A 23855-nucleotide genomic window follows, 5' to 3' on the forward strand; every position below is an offset into this window, starting at 1 on the left:
CCTGACCTCCTCGAAGTTGTGCTTTGGGCTCCGAGTAGCCCCAGCCTTGAGCACCTCCTGCACCGAAGATTGTTGGCCTCCACTCTACGAGTGACTCGTGGGCCAGCTTCAAGTGCGACCGCTCGAGGCTCCTTCACGATCACTAGCCCGTTGGCTAGCAGGTCCCCACAAAGGCAACTCCTTTTCTGCTTGGGCTTTCCTGGTTGTTCCAGATGTGCCCTGACTTACCCTCGATCGGTGAGTCCCTCAGACCTTGCTGGTCTGCACCGCAGTCCTTTCTCTGAATTCCTGTGACTTGCCGTTGCCAAGGCTCGTGGGGTCCATTCTGGTCGCCGACACCGCAGCACTCGACAGACTTCGTGGGACAGCTCGAATCCGGCTCGTGGACTTCGTCGACACCTCCTGGACCTCATGGCCGAAGAGTCAAGACACCCATCAACTCACCTGAAGCACCCAACATCTGTGGGCATTGGTCCATCCTGCCCTCGGTCACTGGCTAGTGACCCAGACTCTGTCCCCTATGCTTTCAGGTTCCTTACATCCTAGATCCAGGCTTGGATCTCTCCGGACACTTCTCTTCACGGCAGCAGCATTTCTTTGCAGGCTCCCATTGAAATCGACGACGCGACCCAACACCAAAAGACACCTATGCACCCGCCTTCCCTGGGTGAGGTAACTCGAGTACAACTTCTTAAGTCCAAAAGGGTTTGGTCTGGACTCGATTAGAAGTGTCCCTAATCTTTAAATTTTCAACCGCGACATTGCCCATAGAAGATAACGGGAGCCCGCGGTTGTGTTTACACACTGCATACAGTCCCCGTGGGTCCCCTGTGTCACGACCTTGGGTGGTTCCTTGGGGTCCCAGCGATTCTACAGGCTCTAGGTCTTGTGTCTAGTTCAGTCATGGTTCTTCACTTTTTTGGTATATGGTTTGGTACGCCCCTAGGGCCCAAACTTGTATTTGTGCTATTACTGATGATTGCTATCTTGTAACTTAAGTACTTCGAACTCCAGTCTCATTAAGAGACTAGAGGGGTGTGTTTTATCTTAAATACATATATTTTGAATATATACCTGGTGTGGTTGTCTTTTCATTTGATCATTCAAGAGATTAGAGACTGGTAAAACAAGCTGCTTTACATTCCTTCAAGACTTAGCCTGAAGGTTGCTCTCCATAGCTACCACTAGGATAGCTTTCAATAAAGGTTGTCTTTAACCTATCACTATAAGGGGTTGTTTGGACGGATACAAGGTGCCCACTAAAACTAGTGGACAGCATATATCAGGCCACCTTCTCACAGTCAGCACCTCACCCGCCACCACGAATTGAAAGGTGGGCCATCGGGCTCCAACACTATGACATGGACGTGATCTACCGGCAGGGCGCCAAGAACCCGGCCGACTTCCTCTCAAGGCACCCAGACACAAGCGGGGAAGGAGGTGAAGAACCCAGCAGTGATGACACCAAGGCACACCTAGACATGATCGCAGCACTGACGTGCCCTCGAGCGCTGATGCTCGAAGAGGTAGCCACCGCAGGTGAGCACGACCCAGTCATAATCAAGGTTCGGGAAACTATCCAAGGAGGGTTGTGGCATCAATTCCTACAATCAGCAAACATGGTCGAGCCCAGAGAAAAAGCCTGATGCACATGTGGAGAGTCAGGAACGAGCTAAGCCTCACCCAAGGAGGCATTCTCCTCAGAGGACCACGGATCGTCATTCCGGCGTCCTTGCAGCTACAGGCAACATAACTCGCCCATGGGGAGCATCAAGGAGTGGAAAAGATGAAGGCCTGCATGAGGGAAAAGGTCTGGTTCCCAGGGATGGATGCCCGGGTAGAAGAGACCGTCTGGAAGTGCCCATCCTGCCAAATAACGATTGGGCCCAAAAGACCAGCGCCCATCCACACAGAGGAACACGGCCAAAGCCCATGGGAAAAGGTGAGTGTGGACTTCGGGAGCTTCCCCGGTGGGCGTGTCAACCTAGCCCTCATCGATAGCTATTCCAAGTATCCAGTGGTAGAAGTCGTGAACTCCACAGCGTTCCTGCACGTTGGCCCTGCCCTAGAGAAGATGTTCAGAATGTTTGGATGTACGGAAGAGCTCCGCAGCGACAATGGGTCCCAGTTCCAAGGACATGAGTTCCGCGAGTTCATGCACCACCATGGCATCCGGCACAGGCGCATCACCCCGCAGTGGCCCCAAGCCAACGGGGAGATCAAACGTCTCATGAGAACGATAAACAAGACTCTTCGCATTGCAGTGGCAGAACAAAGCGATCCAGAACAAGAGCTGCAGAGATTCCTGAGGGAATATCGGAGCACCTCGCACTGCTCAACGCGCCAAGCACCCTGGGCGCTAATGTTCAACGGCACCCGACGGGATGAGCTTCCCACTGCTCCGGGGTGGTCTCCTCCCCCCATTTGATGAAGAGCATGCCCTCAGGAGGAGAGAGAAGCACAACAACACCGCGAGCCAAGCTCGGAGAGCGGTATCCCGCCGACTACAGCAAGGAGACACTGTCATCATGAAGGACCGGAGGCCCGGGGGAAGTTCCGGACTCGGTACGAGAAGGGGTACTGGACAGTGATCAACAGACAAGGAACCCTGGTGACTGTCGAGGAAGAAGGAGAAAGAGTGACTCGCAACATCTCATGGTTCAAACAAGTGGACAGGCCTACTCCTTCTACTGACATCATGAACCACACTGGGGAGACGGAGGTCAGCCAGGGGGAGCTCCAAATAGCTGATGACAACCATCCAGAAGCGACTCCCTTGCCGGCAAGTCCAGAGGCCGCCCATGAAACTTCCGACCTGCCTCCAGCACCCAGCTCCCCAGCCCCTGCCTCAACCACCGGCCGGGGCCCTTCCAGGTATGTCCTGAGAGAGAAACCTCCGCCGAGCACCTGCCTGAGGGACTTTGCCTGTCAAGTAAGTGAACTACGAGACTCTTGAGATCCAGTCAAGGACTGAGTTAAGATGGGATGTGACAGTGAACCAGCGGTACATGCTGGCGCGTGGCGGCAGTTTCCCACCCCTGCGCTCACGCTGGCTGATGTGAGCCCACAAATAAAGACGGGCGGAGCTGTGACGGCAGTCTGCGCCTTGCACCCACACAGCGTGTGTGTGGCTTTCATTGCAGCGCGCAGCGAGGCCTCCGTGTGCGGTCATCAGCAGGAGGGTGCCCCCCCCCATATGTAACACGAGGAAGGACACCCCGAGAGGCAGAACCCTGTGGTATATTTAGTCTGTAATTGCAGCTTTTGTTTCGTCACACAGTCTAGGCATCGGGGAATGCTTAGTGCTGCTGTCTCACGTGGCCCAGGTGAGGCGGTGTGCATGGGGCACTTGTGCGTAATTTACACCTGCACTAATGATGTTTTGACCCTATAAAACCCCCATTCAGCCACTGCAAGGATACACATGGTGAGATACACCCGGTCTGTGCATAAGGTAACTGTGTGTTCTGAACCAAAAACCGGCACAGACACAGAAGAAGGACTCACTGTTGACACACAAGATGGACAACGAAGGTGTGGAATACAGCGCCCACCAACACAGAAGAAGGACTACACTGCCACACTCATCCAGCATATCGAAAAAGACTTCATATGCTGAAACAGGGAACAAGTCTTGTGTACACTATGTCCACCCACTCTTTTCACAGGGTGGACGCCACCCCCCCCCCCTTCTGCCAAGAAGTTGGCCACACAGAAATATGCTGAATGTGTCCCAGTGTAATTTTTAGACACTGGGACAGGTCTCCGGCCAAAGTTAAGGGGCCATCAGGCTTCCTTTTGTTTGAATATGCTGACTGGAGGCAGCCTGGAACCTCACAATTACATGTAAATGCCAGGGAGGGGAAACCAAGGCACACAACTTGTTATCTCTGCACAAGTACTTAAGAGAGGCAGCTTTTGCCTTTGTGCAGTCCCTGTATTTAATAGGTGCATGCCCTGTGAGAATGTCTGGGGTGTTCCGCTGTCCCAGTATTTACACAAATAACAATTTCAACAGCACTATTTTATTTCTTTTATAGGGCTATGCAAACCAAATGCAGAGTGTCAGAGTTCTTTATGTAATATACAAACTATACATTGAGAATAAATCATGTACATGTGTTTATCAATGTACAAGATGAGTTGCAGGAGACAGTGAAGGTTACAAGGTGTAGGAGTCACATGTCCTTCTTACCTCACCGTGGTCTTTTAGAAGGATTACAATTTATGAACTGCAGGTAACAAAAGGATCTCGGTGTTCAAAGCAGTCGCCCACGTTACTATCTACATCAAATCGAAAATCCGTCATCTGCAGGTTACATGAAGTGCTTTGCAGGAGGCGCATTTACATTCTCTACAACTTTGATTCAAATCTGGGACTTCACAAAACACAAATCTCTCCAGCAAGTGCATTAACCACCAGCCTTATCTCACCATTATTACTATTCACTGAGATTTACTGGGCACCTTCACAGCAGATGCCTTAACCAAATCAAATATTTTAAAATATGTACTTTCCAACCAGTTAAGCATAACAGATCTACTACCACGCTTCTCCTTGTTGCCAATTTCTTTGTGGCAGGGTAAAAAAAAAATGTATTAGTTAAGGCCTAAATTTTGCGTCAGGATTGCGCCACTTTTTTGGCACAACCCAAAGCCAAATCTTATTTGTTAAATCTCATAATGCGCTTAAATGTACTCATGATATACCTGATAAACATATGTGTGAAGTCTTAATATCTGATGTCCCTTCTTGTGATGTCACTTAAAGTGAGGTCACTTCCTGTGATGTCACGTGCAATGTCACGCGTCGTGTCATGCGCTGTGATGGCACGTGTCATGATTTCACTTGCATACTGCCTAACCTGGTTAGACCCCCCCCCCCCCACTTCTTGGGACTTGTGACCTGCCGCTCTTTTCATTTCATAAAGTCTGAGGCGGCCCAAGAAGGAGAGGGGGGGATTTCAAGTTGTCTAACAAGACACATGAAAAGCATACACTCCCTTTGCCTTGTATTCTGGGACTTGTGGTCCTGAAATTATAGTAGCACAGGGTACCAGAGGGCTAACATTTTTTAAAAAACGAATACGTAAACCTCAACCTGTATTTCCATTGGGAATAAAAAAAACATACATGTAGGCTCACTTATTCGCGATGATGCATAGACTTTATGCAAACCCATGCCACCTGGTAGAACTCCCCCCCCTACAACCTCCATGCTGTGCTGAGACACCGGGCATGCCTGCCCTGGCTCATGTGTCAGTCATGCCCTCCTCTTTAAACCCTCCTGTGTGAGACAGCAGCATAGGGGACTCTTTAAAGGACCCAGCTTGTCCCCGAGCAGAACGCACTAACGTTATTATCGTGGCCCTCAGCCGGCCCTTTCTAAAAACCGGGACATGTACTGATGTACACTACGACGGGAAAGCCCTTGTCCTGGCAAATCTGGGACGTCTGGTCCCCCTATCTGTGCAACACGAGGGACAGTTCTGCTGTCTGAGATCCGAGCCCGTATCACTATGTAACACGAGGGGCACTTCTGTTCTCTGTCACTTAAGCTTGTTTCAGTTGTGTAACACGAGGAATCATTCTGCTGTCTGAGACCTGAGCCCGTATCACTACTGTCACACGAGGGACACTTCTGTTCTCTGTGACTTAAGCTTGTTTCAGTTGTGTAACACGAGGAATCATTCTGCTGTCTGAGACCTGAGCCCGTATCACTACTGTTCTCTGTGACTTAAGCTTGTTTCAGTTGTGTAACACGGGGTTCCCTTTGCTGTCTGAGGCCCAAGCCTGTGTCACTACTGTAACACAAGGAGCACTTCTGTTCTGTCACTTAAGCTTGTTTCAATTGTGTAACACGAGGGTTCACTCTGCTGTCGAGGCCCGAACCCGTGTCACTAATGTAACACGAGGGCCACTTCTGTTCTCTGTGACTTAAGCTTGTTTCAATTGTCTAACAGGAGGGTTCACTCGGCTGTCTGAGGCCTGTGTCACTAATGTAACACAAAGGGCACTTCTATTCTCTGTGACTTAAGCTTGTTTAAGTTGTGTAACACGAGGGTTCACTCTGCTGTCTGAGGCCCGAACCCGTGTCACTAATGTAACTCAAGGGGCACTTCTGTTCTCTGTCACTTTAGCTTGTTTCAGTTGTGTAACACGAGGGTTCACTCTGCTGTCTGAGGCCTGAGCCTGTGTCACTTACGTAACACAAGGGGCACTTCTGTTCTCTGTCACTTCAGCTTGTTTCAGTTGTGTAACACAAGGGTTCCCTCTGCTGTCTGAGGTCCGAGCCTGTGTCACTTACGTAACACAAGGGGCACTTCTGTTCTCTGTCACTTCAGCTTGTTTCAGTTGTGTAACACGAGGGTTCACTCTGCTGTCTGAGGCCCGAGTCCGTGTCACTTACGTAACACGAGGGGCACTTCTATTCTCTGTGACTTAAGCTTGTTTCAGTTGTGTAACACGAGGGTTCACTCTGCTGTCTGAGGCCCGAGCCTTGTCACTTACGTAACTCAAGGGGCACTTCTGTTCTCTGTCACTTACGCTTGTTTCAGTTGTGTAACACAAGGGTTTACTCTGCTGTCTGAGGCCTGAGCCCGTGTCACTAATGCAACACAAGGGGCACTTCTGTTCTCTGTCACTTAAGCTTGTTTCAGTTGTGTAACACGAGGGTTCCCTCTGCTGTCTGAGGCCTGAGCCTGTGTCACTTACGTAACTCAAGGGGCACTTCTAATGTCTGTCACTTGCACTTGCACTTGCACTTGCACTTTCCCTGCCAAAGTCATCGAGAAGATCGTCAACAAACAACTGGCCGCCTTTCTCGAGACAAACGGATCCCTCGACCCATCGCAGTCCGGATTCAGAGCCAACCACAGCACCGAGACCGCCCTCATCGCAGCGACCGACGACATCCGAGCCCTGCTCGACAACGGTGAAACAGCGGCACTCATCCTCCTAGACCTCTCCGCAGCATTTGACACTGTCTGCCACCGCACCCTAGTCCAACGCCTCAACGACACCGGCATCCAAGGGAAGGCTCTGGAATGGATCATCTCATACCTCGCCGGCAGAACACAGAGTACGCCTCCCTCCGTTTCGCTCTGAGGCCACCGAAGTCATCTGCGGCGTCCCGCAAGGATCGTCACTCAGCCCCACCCTCTTCAACATCTACATGAAACCCCTCGCTGCCATCGCACGCCAACACAGCCTCAACATAATTTCCTACGCCGATGACACCCAGCTGATCCTCTCCCTCACCAGAAACCCCGACACCGCCAAAGCCAGCCTACACGAAGGGATGAAAGACGTCGCCGACTGGATGAACATCAGCCGCCTGAAATTGAACACGGACAAGACAGAAGTGCTCATCCTTGGACCATCGCCCTTCGCATGGGACGACTCCTGGTGGCCCCCGGCCCTAGGCACCGCGCCGCAGCCAACCGACCACGCACGCAACTTGGGCTGCATCCTGGACTCCTCCCTATCGATGACCAGACAAGTCAACGCCGTCTCCTCATCCTGCTTCCACACCCTCCGCATGCTCCGCAAAATCTTCCGATGGATCCCGGCAGAAACCAGGAAGACGGTCACCCAGGCCCTCGTCACCAGCAGACTGGACTACGGAAACACCCTCTACGCCGGTACAACAGCCAAGCTTCAGAAAAGACTTCAGCGTATCCAGAACGCCTCCGCCCGACTCATCCTTGACGTCCCCCGACACAGCCACATCTCGAGCCACTTGAGAGACCTGCACTGGCTCCCTGTCAACAAGAGGATCACGTTCAGACTCCTCACCCACGCACACAAATCCCTCCATGACATAGGCCCAAGGTACCTCAATGACCGCCTGACCTTCTACACGCCCACCCGCCAGCTACGATCCGCTAACCTCGCCCTCGCCGTCGTCCCACGCATCCAGAGGACCACCGCCGGAGGAAGATCCTTCTCCTACCTGGCGGCCAAGACATGGAACTCCCTGCCCATCCACCTGCGGCTGACCCAGGACCACCTCGCCTTCAGGAAACAACTCAAGACCTGGTTGTTCAAGCAGTAGCAGACCCCCTCCCCCACGCGCCTTGAGACCCTTCCGGGTGAGTAGCGCGCGATATAAATTCCTTGATTGATTGGTTTCAGTTGTGTAACACGAGGGTTCCCTCTGCTGTCTGAGACCCTAGCCCGTGTCACTAATGTAACACGAGGGCCACTTCTGTTCTCAGTGACTTAAGCTTGTTTCAGTTGTGTAACACAAGGGTTCACTCTGCTGTCTGAGGCCCGAGCTGGTTTCACTTATGTAACACGAGGGTTCACTCTGCTGTCTGAGGCCCGAGCTGGTTTCACTTATGTAACACGAGGGGCACTTCTGTTCTCTGTCACTTCAGCTTGTTTCAGTTGTGTAACACGAAGGTTCACTCTGCTGTCTGAGGCCTGAGCCCGTGTCACTAATGTAACACGAGGAGCACTTCTGTTCTCTGTGACTTAAGCTGGTTTCACTTATGTAACACGAGGGTTCACTCTGCTGTCTGAGGCCCGAGCTGGTTTCACTTATGTAACACGAGGGGCACTTCTGTTCTCTGTCACTTACACTTGTTTAAGTTGTGTAACACGAGGGTTCCCTCTGCTGTCTGAGACCCTAGCCCGTGTCACTAATGTAACACGAGGGCCACTTCTGTTCTCTGTCACTTCAGCTTGTTTCAGTTGTGTAACACGAAGGTTCACTCTGCTGTCTGAGGCCTGAGCTTGTGTCACTTACGTAACTCAAGGGGCACTTCTGTTCTCTGTCACTTACACTTGTTTCAGTTGTGTAACACGAGGGTTCCCTCTGCTGTCTGAGACCCTAGCCCGTGTCACTAATGTAACACGAGGGCCACTTCTGTTCTCAGTGACTTAAGCTTGTTTCAGTTGTGTAACACAAGGGTTCCCTCTGCTGTCTGAGACCCTAGCCCGTGTCACTAATGTAACACGAGGGCCACTTCTGTTCTCAGTGACTTCAGCTTGTTTCAGTTGTGTAACACGAGGGTTCACTCTGCTGTCTGAGGCCTGAGCCTGTGTCACTTACGTAACTCAAGGGGCACTTCTGTTCTCTGTCACTTACACTTGTTTCAGTTGTGTAACACGAGGGTTCCCTCTGCTGTCTGAGACCCTAGCCCGTGTCACTAATGTAACACGAGGGCCACTTCTGTTCTCAGTGACTTAAGCTTGTTTCAGTTGTGTAACACAAGGGTTCCCTCTGCTGTCTGAGACCCTAGCCCGTGTCACTAATGTAACACGAGGGCCACTTCTGTTCTCAGTGACTTCAGCTTGTTTCAGTTGTGTAACACGAGGGTTCACTCTGCTGTCTGAGGCCTGAGCCTGTGTCACTTACGTAACACAAGGGGCACTTCTGTTCTCTGTCACTTACGCTGGTTTCACTTATGTAACACGAGGGTTCACTCTGCTGTCTGAGGCCCGAGCTGGTTTCACTTATGTAACACGAGGGGCACTTCTGTTCTCGGTCACTTAAGCTTGTTTAAGTTGTGTAACACGAGGGTTCACTCTGCTGTCTGAGGCCCGAGCTGGTTTCACTTCTGTAACACGAGGGCCACTTCTGCTCTCATTCTCCTAATCTTATTTCAGTTGTGGAACGGAAGGTATAGTTCTGCTGTCTAAAGGCAGAGCCTTTGACATCTGAGCGATAGTCCTGCTGGCTTCACGTGCGCATGGACATTGTGTAACACCAAAGACAGTTGTCCTAGGGGACTGAGAGATGTGCTTACCTGGAGGGACCGGCCTACAGTCTAGGGAACAGGTGGACTCTGAAGGACTGCCTACTGCATAAGACCTGAACCCGAGAGAGTGCTTGTAAGACAGCTGTCTTCCGAGAGAGAATTCTGCTGTCCAATACATTCGTCTGTGAGATCGGTGTACTCTGAGGGACGAGTTGTGCTGTCTATGCCCTGAGCCTGTGAGACTGGTGCATTCTGAGGGATTATTCTGCAATCTATGCACCAAGCCGGTGAGATCGGTGTACTCTGAGGGACGAGTTGTGTTGCCTGTGCCCTGAGCCTGTGAGACCGATGTATTTTGAGGGATAATTCTGCTGTCCAAGACATTAGCCTGTGAGATCGGTGTATTCCGAAGGACGAGTTGTGCTGTCCATGCCCTGAGCCTGTGAGATCAGTGTATGCTGAGGAATGAGTTGTGCTGCCTATGCCCTGAGCCTGTGAGATCAGTGTATTCTGAGGAATGAGTTGTGCTGCCTATGCCCTGAGCCTGTGAGATCAGTGTATTCTGAGGAATGAGTTGTGCTGCCTGTGCCCTGAGCCTGTGAGATCAGTGTATTCTGAGGAATGAGTTGTGCTGCCTATGCCCTGAGCCTGTGAGATCAGTGTATTCTGAGGAATGAGTTGTGCTGCCTGTGCCCTGAGCCTGCGAGACCGATGTATTCTGAGGGATAATTCTGCTGTCCAAGACATTAGTCTGTGAGATCGGTGTATTCTGGGCACTAGTTGTGTTGCCTGTGCCCTGAGCCTGTGAGATCACTGTATTCTGAGGTATAATTCTGCTGTCCAAGACATTAGCCTGTTAGATCGGTGTATTCTGAGGGACGAGTTGTGCTGCCTGTGCTCGAAGCCTGTGAGACCCGCGTATTCTGAGGGATAACTCCACTCCCTAGGGCTTGAGCCTGTGAGATCAGTGTATTCTGATGGACGAGTTGTTACCTGTGCCCTGAGCCTGTGAGATCAGTGTATTCTGAGGAATGAGTGGTGCTGCCTGTGCCCTGAGCCCGTGAGACTGGTGTATTCTGAGGGACGAGTTGTGCTGCCTATGCCCTGAGCCTGTGAGATCAGTGTATTCTGAGGGACGGGTTGTGCTGCCTATGCCCTGAGCCTGTGAGATCAGTGTATTCTGAGGGACGAGTTGTGCTGCCTATGCCCTGAGCCTGTGAGATCAGTGTATTCTGAGGAATGAGTTAGCTGCCTGTGCCCTGAGCCTGTGAGATCAGTGTATTCTGAGGAATGAGTTGTGCTGCCTGTGCCCTGAGCCTGCGAGACCGATGTATTCTGAGGGATAATTCTGCTGTCCAAGACATTAGTCTGTGAGATCGGTGTATTCTGGGCACTAGTTGTGTTGCCTGTGCCCTGAGCCTGTGAGATCACTGTATTCTGAGGTATAATTCTGCTGTCCAAGACATTAGCCTGTTAGATCGGTGTATTCTGAGGGACGAGTTGTGCTGCCTGTGCTCGAAGCCTGTGAGACCCGAGTATTCTGAGGGATAACTCCACTCCCTAGGGCTTGAGGCTGTGAGATCAGTGTATTCTGATGGACGAGTTGTTGCCTGTGCCCTGAGCCTGTGAGATCAGTGTATTCTGATGAATGAGTGGTGCTGCCTGTGCCCTGAGCCCGTGAGACTGGTGTATTCTGAGGGACTAGTTGTGTTGCCTGTGCCCTGAGCCTGTGAGACTGGTGTATTCTGAGGGACGAGTTGTGCTGCCTGTGCCCTGAGCCTGTGAGATCAGTGTATTCTGAGGAATGAGTGGTGCTGCCTGTGCCCTGAGCCCGTGAGACTGGTGTATTCTGAGGGACTAGTTGTGTTGCCTGTGCCCTGAGCCTGTGAGACTGGTGTATTCTGAGGGACGAGTTGTGCTGCCTGTGCCCTGAGCCTGTGAGATCAGTGTATTCTGAGGAATGAGTGGTGCTGCCTGTGCCCTGAGCCCGTGAGACTGGTGTATTCTGAGGGACGAGTTGTGCTGCCTATGCCCTGAGCCTGTGAGATCAGTGTATTCTGAGGGACGAGTTGTGCTGCCTATGCCCTGAGCCTGTGAGATCAGTGTATTCTGAGGGACGAGTTGTGCTGCCTATGCCCTGAGCCTGTGAGATCAGTGTATTCTGAGGAATGAGTTGTGCTGCCTGTGCCCTGAGCCTGTGAGACTGGTGTATTCTGAGGGACGAGTTGTGCTGCCTATGCCCTGAGCCTGTGAGATCAGTGTATTCTGAGGGACGAGTTGTGCTGCCTATGCCCTGAGCCTGTGAGATCAGTGTATTCTGAGGGACGAGTTGTGCTGCCTATGCCCGGAGCCTGTGAGATCAGTGTATTCTGAGGGACGAGTTGTGCTGCCTGTGCCCTGAGCCTGTGAGATCAGTGTATTCTGAGGGACGAGTTGTGCTGCCTATGCCCGGAGCCTGTGAGATCAGTGTATTCTGAGGGACGAGTTGTGCTGCCTATGCCCGGAGCCTGTGAGATCAGTGTATTCTGAGGGACTAGTTGTGCTGCCTATGCCCTGAGCCTGTGAGATCAGTGTATTCTGAGGAATGAGTTGTGCTGCCTATGCCCTGAGCCTGTGAGATCAGTGTATTCTGAGGAATGAGTTGTGCTGCCTATGCCCTGAGCCTGTGAGATCAGTGTATTCTGAGGAATGAGTTGTGCTGCCTGTGCCCTGAGCCTGCGAGACCGATGTATTCTGAGGGATAATTCTGCTGTCCAAGACATTAGTCTGTGAGATCGGTGAATTCTGGGCACTAGTTGTGGTGCCTGTGCCCTGAGCCTGTGAGACCGATGTATTCTGAGGGATAACTCCACTCCCTATGCCCTGAGCCTGGGAGACCGATGTATTCTGAGGGACGAGTTGTGCTGTTTATGCCCTGAGCCTGTGAGACTGGTGCATTCTGAGGGATTATTCTGCAATCTATGCACCAAGCCTGTGAGATGGATGTACTCTGAGGGACGAGTTGTGTTGCCTGTGCCCCGAGGCTGTGGGACCGATGTACTCTGAGGGATAATTCTGCAATCTATGCACCAAGCCTGTGAGATCAGTGTATTCTGAGGGACTAGTTGTGCTGTCCATGCCCTGGGCCTGTGAGATCGGTGTATTCCGAAAGACGAGTTGTGCTGTCCATGCCCTGGGCCTGTGAGATCAGTGTATTCTGAGGGATGAGTTGTGCTGTCTATGCCCTGGGCCTGTGAGATCAGTGTATTCTGAGGGACGAGTTGTGCTGTCCATGCCCTGGGCCTGTGAGGTCAGTGTATTCTGAGGCACCAGTTGTGCTGCCTGTGCCCTGAGCCTGTGAGATCAGTGTATTCTGAGGGACGAGTTGTGCTGCCTATGCCCGGAGCCTGTGAGATCAGTGTATTCTGAGGGACGAGTTGTGCTGCCTGTGCCCTGAGCCTGTGAGATCAGTGTATTCTGAGGGACGAGTTGTGCTGCCTATGCCCGGAGCCTGTGAGATCAGTGTATTCTGAGGGACGAGTTGTGCTGCCTATGCCCGGAGCCTGTGAGATCAGTGTATTCTGAGGGACTAGTTGTGCTGCCTATGCCCTGAGCCTGTGAGATCAGTGTATTCTGAGGAATGAGTTGTGCTGCCTATGCCCTGAGCCTGTGAGATCAGTGTATTCTGAGGAATGAGTTGTGCTGCCTATGCCCTGAGCCTGTGAGATCAGTGTATTCTTAAGGAATGAGTTGTGCTGCCTGTGCCCTGAGCCTGCGAGACCGATGTATTCTGAGGGATAATTCTGCTGTCCAAGACATTAGTCTGTGAGATCGGTGAATTCTGGGCACTAGTTGTGGTGCCTGTGCCCTGAGCCTGTGAGACCGATGTATTCTGAGGGATAACTCCACTCCCTATGCCCTGAGCCTGGGAGACCGATGTATTCTGAGGGACGAGTTGTGCTGTTTATGCCCTGAGCCTGTGAGACTGGTGCATTCTGAGGGATTATTCTGCAATCTATGCACCAAGCCTGTGAGATGGATGTACTCTGAGGGACGAGTTGTGTTGCCTGTGCCCCGAGGCTGTGGGACCGATGTACTCTGAGGGATAATTCTGCAATCTATGCACCAAGCCTGTGAGATCAGTGTATTCTGAGGGACTAGTTGTGCTGTCCATGCCCTGGGCCTGTGAGATTGGTGTATTCCGAAAGACGAGTTGTGCTGTCCATGCCCTGGGCCTGCGAGATCAGTGTATTCTGAGGGATGAGTTGTGCTGTCTATGCCCTGGGCCTGTGAGATCAGTGTATTCTGAGGGACGAGTTGTGCTGTCCATGCCCTGGGCCTGTGAGGTCAGTGTATTCTGAGGCACCAGTTGTGCTGCCTGTGCCCTGAGCCTGGGAGACCCCTGTATTCTCTGGGTACACATCACTGCCTCAGACGCGATCCCACAACAATACTGTGCAGAATAGAAAGAACTGTAAGAAGCGAGAGCCCATGTTCAGCAGTGTCTCGCGAGCAAGGGCTGGACCCGTGAGGTGTGTGCCATCCAGTCACTGCGCTGTGATTCCGATGCGTTGCACAGCCCCGGCAGGCCTCTGGTGCCCACGTCATGTGTGATCATCAGTTCTGCCAGCTGGCACCTGACGTCATCTTCACCTCTGGAGCCGGCTGCGGACACAGGTTTGTGCATCACTCTAATACCGCGCAGGGTGGGGTGAGGACAAGACACACAATAACTCTCTCAGTCTTAATGGTGGCAAAGCGTTGTTTAAAAAAAAAAAAATTATTTCAAGTATTTTATTAATTTTTTATAAACAAGTACATTAGTATTTCCGTTACGAGTCTTTCAACCAAAGACGGAAAGATGGATTCATCTGAACTGGTTAAATTGGTTCAGATTGAAAAAGTGACTTATAGCCTGGAAGACCAATTATAAATCTGTAATGGAATTTGGAAAGACTTTTGGGATCCGCACGATTCCAATGTGGATGGTCAGCTGCAGCCGCATCATTGCGAAATGTTACTGACTTGGGGTCCAGTTCGGAGTTTCCTCATCACGAGCCCCGTCTGCCAAACCCGCAGTGCGCCCGCCTCCCTCAGAGATGGGCGGGGCTTCAGTGTTCTGTCTACGGAGCCCGCAGTGCGCCCGCCTCTCTCAGAGATGGGCGGGGCTTCAGTGTTCTGTCTACGGAGCCCGCAGTGCGCCCGCCTCCCTCAGAGATGGGCGGGGCTTCAGTGTTCTGTCTACGGAGCCCGCAGTGCGCCCGCCTCCCTTAGAGATGGGCGGGGCTTCAGTGTTCTGTCTATGGAGCCCGCAGCGCACCCGCCTCGCTTAGAGATGGGCGGGGCTTCAGTGTTGTGTCGACGGAGCCCGCAGTGCGCCCGCCTCCCTTAGAGATGGGCGGGGCTTCAGTGTTCTGTCTACGGAGCGCGCCCGCCTCCCTTAGAGATGGGCGGGGCTTCAGTGTTCTGTCGACGGAGCCCGCAGCGCGCCCGCCTCCCTTAGAGATGGGCGGGGCTTCAGTGTTCTGTCTACGGAGCCCGCCTCGCTTAGAGATGGGCGGGGCTTCAGTGTTCTGCCGACGGAGCCCTTGTTAGCTCAGTCGTTGGAGTCATTCCTCCGATAGCCCGATGGGGCAGGGGCTGTTGGAGGAGGGCAGTACACCGTCTGCCAAACCCTCAGTGCGCCCGCCTCCCTTAGAGATGGGCGGGGCTTCAGTGTTCTGTCTACGGAGCCCGCAGCGCGCCCGCCTCCCTCAGAGATGGGCGGGGCTTCAGTGTTCTGTCTACGGAGCCCGCAGTGCGCCCGCCTCTCTCAGAGATGGGCGGGGCTTCAGTGTTCTGTCTACGGAGCCCGCAGCGCGCCCGCCTCCCTTAGAGATGGGCGGGGCTTCAGTGTTCTGTCGACGGAGCCCGCAGCGCACCCGCCTCCCTTAGAGATGGGCGGGGCTTCAGTGTTCTGTCGACGGAGCCCGCAGCGCGCCCGCCTCCCTTAGAGATGGGCGGGGCTTCAGTGTTCTGTCGACGGAGCCCTTGTTAGCTCAGTCGTTGGAGTCATTCCTCCATAGCCCGATGGGGCAGGGGCAGTTGGAGGAGGGCAGTACGCCGCCGGCCCTAGTTACAGTGGACGGTGTCATGCCTTTTTATTTGCTGTCCATCACCACCAGGAAAAGCCTGAAATTCCTGAATTCACACCATTGTGCCACTGAGCGCGAAGGGCTGTTGCTCACAGTGATTTTTGTTTTAGCACATACTGATGGATTTGCATTTTGCGTATTTATGTGTCATTTGGGCAACATTTTTCATAATCACGCAAAAGTAATTGACGCAAATTTTGCGCACCCTCACTTTTAAGCTATGACGCTCAGCATGAAGACTGCCAGCCCCCCTCTAGTGCACCCCGCCCCCAGGATATAGCGCCTCAGCTCCTATCGCTAACACCTGGGGCACAATCCTTGCCCGCATACCCTCCGTTGGGCGAGCACTCGCACCTTGCCCCCTGGCAGACCGTGCCCTCGGTATTACCCACGAACCCCCAGCCCGATCCCTTCGGTGAGAACTCACAGTTTGAGGACAGGGGATCGCTTCCCCAGCATCATCTTCACAAAGTCCCGGTAACAGATGGTGTCGCAGGTGCCCCCGGTCACCTCCGAGATCATCTTCTTCACCTCCAGGTGGGTCTTGGGCACCCCCAGCTTCTCCATCATCATCTTCAGAGCCATCATGTCTGTGGCAGAGGGGAGAAGGAGGGTGACCGTGAGCGAGAGTGGACATCTCCCCTGTCCCCGGGAGCAGGACACCACCCCAAGGGTGTGAGAGTGAGTGACAGTGGTCATCTCCCCTGTCCCCGGGAGCAGGACACCACCCCAAGGGTGTGAGAGTGAGTGACAGTGGTCATCTCCCCTGTCCCCGGGAGCAGGATACCACCCCAAGGGTGTGAGAGTGAGTGACAGTGGTCATCTCCCCTGTCCCCGGGAGCAGGACACCACCCCAAGGGTGTGAGAGTGAGTGATTGTGGACATCTCCCCTGTCCCCAGGAGCAGGACACCACCCCAAGTGTGTGAGAGTGAGTGACAGTGGTCATCTCCCCTGTCCCCAGGAGCAGGACACCACCCAAAGTGTGTGAGAGTGAGTGACAGTGGTCATCTCCCCTGTCCCTGGGAGCAGGACACCACCCCAAGGGTGTGAGAGTGAGTGATTGTGGACATCTCCCCTGTCCCCAGGAGCAGGACACCACCCCAAGGGTGTGAGAGTGAGTGACAGTGGTCATCTCCCCTGTCCCCGGGAGCAGGACACCACCCCAAGGGTGTGAGAGTGAGTGACAGTGGTCATCTCCCCTGTCCCCGGGAGCAGGACACCACCCCAAGTGTGTGAGAGTGAGTGACGGTGGTCATCTCCCCTGTCTCCGGGAGCAGGACACCACCCCAAGGGTGTGAGAGTGACAGTGGTCATCTCCCCGGGAGCAGGATACCACCCCAAGGGTGTGAGAGTGAGTGACAGTGGTCATCTCCCCTGTCCCCAGGAGCAGGACACCACCCCAAGTGTGTGAGAGTGAGTGACAGTGGTCATCTCCCCTGTCCCTGGGAGCAGGACACCACCCCAAGGGTGTGAGAGTGAGTGATAGTGGACATCTCCCCTGTCCCCAGGAGCAGGACACCACCCCAAGGGTGTGAGAGTGAGTGATAGTGGACATCTCCCCTGTCCCCAGGAGCAGGATACCACCCCAAGGGTGTGAGAGTGAGTGACAGTGGTCATCTCCCCTGTCCCCAGGAGCAGGACACCACCCCAAGTGTGTGAGAGTGAGTGAAAGTGGTCATCTCCCCTGTCCCTGGGAGCAGGACACCACCCCAAGGGTGTGAGAGTGAGTGATAGTGGACATCTCCCCTGTCCCCAGGAGCAGGACACCACCCCAAGGGTGTGAGAGTGAGTGAATGTGGACATCTCCCCTGTCCCCGGGAGCAGGACACCACCCCAAGGGTGTGAGAGTGAGTGATAGTGCACCCCACCACCACAGAGAACATGTGAGCATATACAACAGTGCACCCGGAGATGATGAGTGATGACAGTGCACCCCAAGGAGGCTGAGGAGAGTGGGCAAGAGTTCATTGTCCCCCAGAGGCAGGTGAGTGTGAGCAACACTGCACCCCGTAGTGGCAGATGAGAGTGAGCAGCAGTGCACCCCTTGGGGCAGGTGAGAATGAGTGACAGTGCAATCTGCAGGGGGTTGAGTGAGTGACAGTGAACCCCACAGGCAGTCGGGTGAGTGACAGTACACTCCTGATCAGAGAGACCTAGAGTGATTAGTGCAGGTGAGGCAAGAGGTGTGTGGATAGACTGATGACAGCATACCGCTGGAGTGAGTGACAGTCCACCGCCTTGGTAAGATGGTGAGAGAGAGCGACAGTGACCAACTCTGTTGAGGGGAGAAAGAGTTGGGGGAAATGAGAAAGGGCACCCCCCTAGGGGAGACAAAGCAGGGGCTGGTGAGCGTGAGCGATAACCCGATGGGTGAATGAAATGGGAGAGGGTGAGCTACTGGAAATGCACCCCTCTGGGGGAAGTAAGAGTGAGCGACAAAGCAATAGCTCATCCTTAGGGAGGAGTGGCTGTTTAAAGGAGTGATGATGAACCTCTCAGCCCTCTATTAGATGGTCCATGTGACAGTGAGTGACACTGTGCGCCTTGCATCCCCTGAAAGAAGATACCCTGGGGAGAAGGAGCCCCTCAGCACTCACTCATTACACTATTGTTTTCTATTCATGGGTAAAGTGGTAGTTTGGGCCTAAGGACGATTTATTCCGTCCACTTCAAGGGAGTCCGAGCCTTTCTGTGCATTTACTGATTGGTACACAAGTCCCAGCAGGAGTACAAGATGGGCCCTCTGAGGCGGAGTTTGAGGGAACACACCAAACACACGAGAGAAGCAGAGGATGGAGAAGGAAGTGGCCGGTGGATTCTGAAATTACAGTCCATGTTCCTTGCGGTGTAAATGAGGACAGTGAGTGGACTCCCTTAGCCTCAAAATCCTGGTATCCGAGCAGGGTTATTTAACTCCAGATACATAAAGGGAAGTCGATTTGCCACGTGTCCACTTTCACAATGTGCAAATACCTCCCGCCCCCTCCGAGATGACCCAATGTCGCTGCCCTTAGAGGCAAACACACTCACCGATCTCGCCCTGGTCGTTCAGGTCAAAGTCTATGTATTTTTCTGGAAAGCAAAAGAGAAAAACGGTTAGGTTGTCCGGGGGAGGGCTGAAGGGCAACACTTGACTCGCGTGTCATACATTAGAGATGCCTGCGGGTTTACACCCTGTGCCACTCTGCCCCCTTCTCCCTGAGAAACATGTTGCACCAGCGTGAGAGCTACAGCTCAGAGCCGCAATTACCTGAAATATTTAGATTTTTTGTCAAGCACATTAGAAAGCATAAAAAGGGCATTGCCCACTAAGTAATCTAGTGACACTAATGTGGGATATTTGCAGCTGACAACGGTGGGGCACATGAGGGACTTGAACAGGTAGCAAAGTGCGAAGCTGGCATGGGTAGCAATGTGAGAAGCTGGCACAGGTAGGAATGTGAGGAGCTGGCATGGGCCGCAATGTGAGGAGCAGGCACGGGTAGCAATGTGAGGAGCTGGCACGGGTAGCAATGTGAGAAGAAAGCACAGGTAGGAATTTGAGAAGCTGGCACGGGTAGCAATGTGAGGAACTGACATGGATCACAATTTGAGGAGCAAGCACTGGTTGCACTGTGAGAAGCTGGCACGAGTATTAATAAGAGGAGCTGGCACGGGTAGCAATGTGAGAAGCTGGCACTTGTAGCAATGTGAGAAGCTGGCACGGGCAGCAATGTGAGAAGCTGGCACGGGTAGCAATGTGAGGAACTGACATGGATCACAATTTGAGGAGCAAGCACTGGTTGCACTGTGAGAAGCTGGCACGAGTATTAATAAGAGGAGCTGGCACGGGTAGCAATGTGAGAAGCTGGCACTTGTAGCAATGTGAGAAGCTGGCACGGGTAGCAATGTGAGAAACAGGCACAGACAGCAATGTGAGGAACTGACATGGACCACAATGTGAGGAGCAGGCACTGGTTGCAATGTGAGAAGCTGGCATGGGCAGCAGTGTGAGGAGCTGGCATGGGCAGCAGTGTGAGGAGCAGGCACGGGTAGCAATGTGAGAAGCTGGCACGAGTAGAAATGTGAGAACCTGGCACGAGTAGAAATGTGAGAAGCCGGCACTGGTAGCAATGTGAGAAACAGGCACAGACAGCAATGTGAGGAACTGACATGGACCACAATGTGAGGAGCAGGCACTGGTTGCAATGTGAGAAGCTGGCACGAGTAGCAATGTGAGAAGCTGGCATGGGCAGCAATGTGAGAAGCTGGCATGGGCAGCAGTGTGAAGAGCAGGCATGGGTAGCCATGAGAGAAGCTGGCACGGGCAGCAATGTAAGGAACTGACATGAACCACGATTTGAGGAGCAGGCACTGGTTGCAATGTGAGAAGCTGGCATGGGCAGCAGTGTGAGGAGCAGGCACGGGTAGCAATGTGAGGAGCAGGCATGGGTAGTAATGAGAGAAGCGGGCACGAGTAGCAATGTGAACAGCTGGCACTGATATTAAGGTGACGAGCTGACAAGGATGGGCATTTTGAGGTGGAGTGTTATAAGCTACCATTCTGGAGTAGTGCTAGAAGATGCCACTTGCGTAGAGTGCATTGATCTGGCAGTGGTTGGCATTGCAAAGAACTGGCATTACAGGCAGTGTGAGGAGCCGTTGTGGAGTGAGAAGTTGGTACTGGTAGACACTAAGAATCTGCCACTGGTGTGTCATGCTCAGCTGTTGGGCAGTTTGAGGAGCTGGCACTGGGGGGCAGCGTGAGGAGCTGGCACTGGTGGGCAGTGTGAGGAGCTGGCACTGGTGGGCAGTGTGAGGGTCTGGTGGGCAGTGTGAGGAGCTGGCACTGGTGGGCAGTGTGAGGAGCTGGCACTGGTGGGCAGCGTGAGGAGCTGGGGCTGGTGGACAGTGTGAGAGTGTGGTGGGTAGTGTGAGAAGCTGGCACTGGTGGGCAGTGTGAGGAGCTGGCACTGGTGGGCAGTGTGAGGAGCTGGCACTGGTGGGCAGTGTGAGGAGCTGGCACTGGTGGGCAGTGTGAGGAGCTGGCGCTGGTGGGCAGTGTGAGGAGCTGGGGCTGGTGGGCAGTGTGAGGGGGTGGTGGCCAGTGTGAGAATGTGGCACTGGTGGGCAATACAAAGAAACTGCACTTGGGCAGGATGAGGAGCTGTCACCCCTAAGTAGTTGGGGAACTGGCACTGGTGGCGAGTAGGAGGAGCTGATGCTGGTGAGCAGTGGGATCAGTTGGCACTGGTGGGCAGAGTGAGGAGCTGACAGTGGTGCTTAGTATGGAAGCTGGCGTTGTTGAGCAGTGTAGGGGCTGGCGCTGGTGGGCAGTGTGAGGAGCCAGCACTGGTGGGCAGTGTGGGGAGCTTATTTGTAGGCATCACGAGACGCATGTGTGGTGAGCATGAGGAGCTGGCAGAGGTGGGCAGCATAAGGAGATGGCACCGGTGGGCAGTGTAAGGAGCTGGCACTGGTGGGCAGCGTAAGGAGCTGGCACCGGTGGGCAGCATAAGGAGCTGGCACCGGTGGGCAGCATAAGGAGCTGGCACCGGTGGGCAGCATAAGGAGCTGGCACCGGTGGGCAGCATAAGGAGCTGGCACCGGTGGGCAGCATAAGGAGCTGGCACCGGTGGGCAGCATATGGAGCTGGCACCCATAGGCAGCATAAGGAGCTGGCACCCATAGGCAGCATAAGGAGCTGGCATTGTTGGGCAGTGTGGGGAGCTTATTTGTAAGCATCACGAGATGCATGTGGAGTGTGCATGAGGAGCTGGCAGAGGTGGGCAGCATAAGGAGCTGGCAACAGTGGGCAGCAAACGGAGATGGCTCCAGTGGGCAGCAAATGGAGATGGCTCCAGTGGGCAGCAAACGGAGATGGCTCCAGTGGGCAGCATAAGGAGCAGGCACCAGTGGGCAGCATAAGGAGCTGGCACAGGTGGGCAGCCAACAGAGATGGCTCCAGTGGGCAGCATAAGGAGATGGCACCGGTGGACAGCATAAGGAGATGGCACCGGTGGACAGCATAAGGAGCTGGCACCGGTGGGCAGCATAAGGAGCTGGCACCGGTGGGCAGCATAAGGAGCTGGCACCGGTGGACAGCATAAGGAGCTGTCACTGGTTGGCAGCAAACAGAGATGGCTCCAGTGGGCAGCATTAGGAGGTAGCACCGGTGGGCAGTGTGAGGAGCTGGCAGAGTTGGGCAGTATAAGGAGCTGGCAACGGTGGGCAGCATAAGGAGATGGCACCGGTGGGCAGCATAAGGAGATCGCACCGTTGGACAGCATAAGGAGATCGCACTGGTGGGTAGCATAAGGAGCTGGCACCGGTGGGCAGCATAAGGAGCTGGCACCGGTGGGCAGCATAAGGAGCTGGCACCGGTGGGCAGCATAAGGAGCTGTCACTGGTTGGCAGCAAACAGAGATGGCTCCAGTGGGCAGCATTAGGAGGTGGCAGAGGTGGGCAGTATAAGGAGCTGGCAGAGGTGGGCAGTATAAGGAGCTGGCAGAGGTGGGCAGCATAAGGAGATGGCACCGGTGGGCAGCATAAGGAGATGGCACCGGTGGGCAGCATAAGGAGATGGCACCGGTGGGCAGCGTAGGGAGATGGTACCGGTGGGCAACATAAGGAGCTGGCACCCGTGGGCAACATAAGGAGCTGGCACCCGTGGGCAACATAAGGAGCTGGCACCCATGGGCAGCATAAGGAGATGGCACCGGTGGGCAGTGCTGCTGAGAATTTCAGACTCCAGTGCTCTCGGTTCGACCCCTTTTGCCTGCACCGAATTCACCCAGGAATCCATCCAAGCGCCTAAGGGTAGTTCACTGGTCTGTGGGCGCTATATTAGATCACTGACTGACCCCAGCAGACGCCGCGACTTTCCGTCCACCCCGGTCTGCAGCTTTGAAGGCAAGGATGCGACCTCCGAGTGCACGGGTCATCGGAATTATTGATTTCACTCTCGTGCCTGGGCCCAATACAAACCTCGAGTGACCCCCCCCCCCCATGCCACACAAATGCCCACTTGAGCAGCCGGAGAGCCTGCCGCACGCTGTCAGCGATTTTCCTTGCGTCGAGTGCGAGTGGGGGGTGGGGGCTTCTGGGGCCGGAGCGGACATACAATGCCCGCACTGTTTTCAGCTGGGGAGAGGTGGGGGGTACAGCAAGGGTTGGGGGACGGGTCTGAGACCACGCTAAGGGTCTCTCTGGACCCTGCTAAACTCCCCACCACCAGTGAAGTTCGCAGTGCCCAATGTTCAACGAAAGCATTGTGAGTGGGCACGGCGCCGGGGGGGGGGGGGGGGGGCTGGGTGCAGTCAAGGACCCCGGACTTCGTACAAAAAGCTGTTGCCTGCCAAGGAGGGCTGACGTTGGCACCGGGTCCCACCAATGCCAGGGACACAAAGGGGCGAGCAGGGGAAGTTGTCCTGAATCTCGTGCCTGCCAAGGGGCACGGGTAGAGGAACAAGGCCTTGCCAGCGTCTGGGGCACGTAGAAAGGGACAGGGGGTGCCCTAGACCCCCGCATGTAGGCCATGGCTGGCATATGGAGCTGGCCTCGCCCATGTCTGAAGCTCAAGGGCTGCTGGTAGAGGAAGCCGCCCTGAAATACCAACTGACTCCAAACTTCCAACCGGGAACCATCGCAGGGCACTGCCTCGCCATCATCCGCTGGGCACAGGCGGGGACCTGCCCTGGCATGGGCACGGGCGTGCGAACGACAGACAAGGCCATGCCCAGGTCTTTCTCCCTTTTAAGTGCTTTTCAGACCTTTCTTGCACCAGGGGTGTGTTTAGGGGCAAAGCCTGCCCGTCTGTACAGCAGCGTCACACGCAGTCTGGAGTGCCAGTCGCCCACATTTTCACTGTAGGAGGTGGCACGTGGGTGCCACAGAACCGCACGTGGAGAGCCTTGGGGCGCCATGTACTGTGGGGCATAGCCGGAGGGGCAGATCAAAGAAAGGTCTGTGTGCTGCGCCAGGGCACGGAGGGCATGGCCGGAGGGGAGATCAAAGAAAGGTCTGTGTGCTGCGCCGGGCACGGAGGGCATGGCC

The 23855-nt window shown here is 54.2% G+C and overlaps 1 protein-coding gene across 1 annotated transcript in view; it reads right to left on the bottom strand.

Annotated features, from left to right (window-relative positions):
- AIF1L (allograft inflammatory factor 1 like) overlaps positions 1-23855 on the bottom strand; it is a 106155-nt gene that overhangs the window by 55347 nt on the left and 26953 nt on the right. Inside the window, exons 4-5 of the mRNA XM_085613955.1 lie at positions 18852-18893; positions 16248-16410 (exon numbers count right to left, since the gene is read on the bottom strand). Of these exons, the coding sequence (XP_085470081.1) occupies positions 16248-16410; positions 18852-18893 (205 nt within the window). The remainder of the gene's footprint in view (positions 1-16247; positions 16411-18851; positions 18894-23855) is intronic.

The sequence above is a fragment of the Triturus cristatus genome, chromosome 1_2 (genome assembly GCF_964204655.1).
Source record: "Triturus cristatus chromosome 1_2, aTriCri1.1, whole genome shotgun sequence".
NCBI classification, from domain to species: domain Eukaryota; kingdom Metazoa; phylum Chordata; class Amphibia; order Caudata; family Salamandridae; genus Triturus; species Triturus cristatus.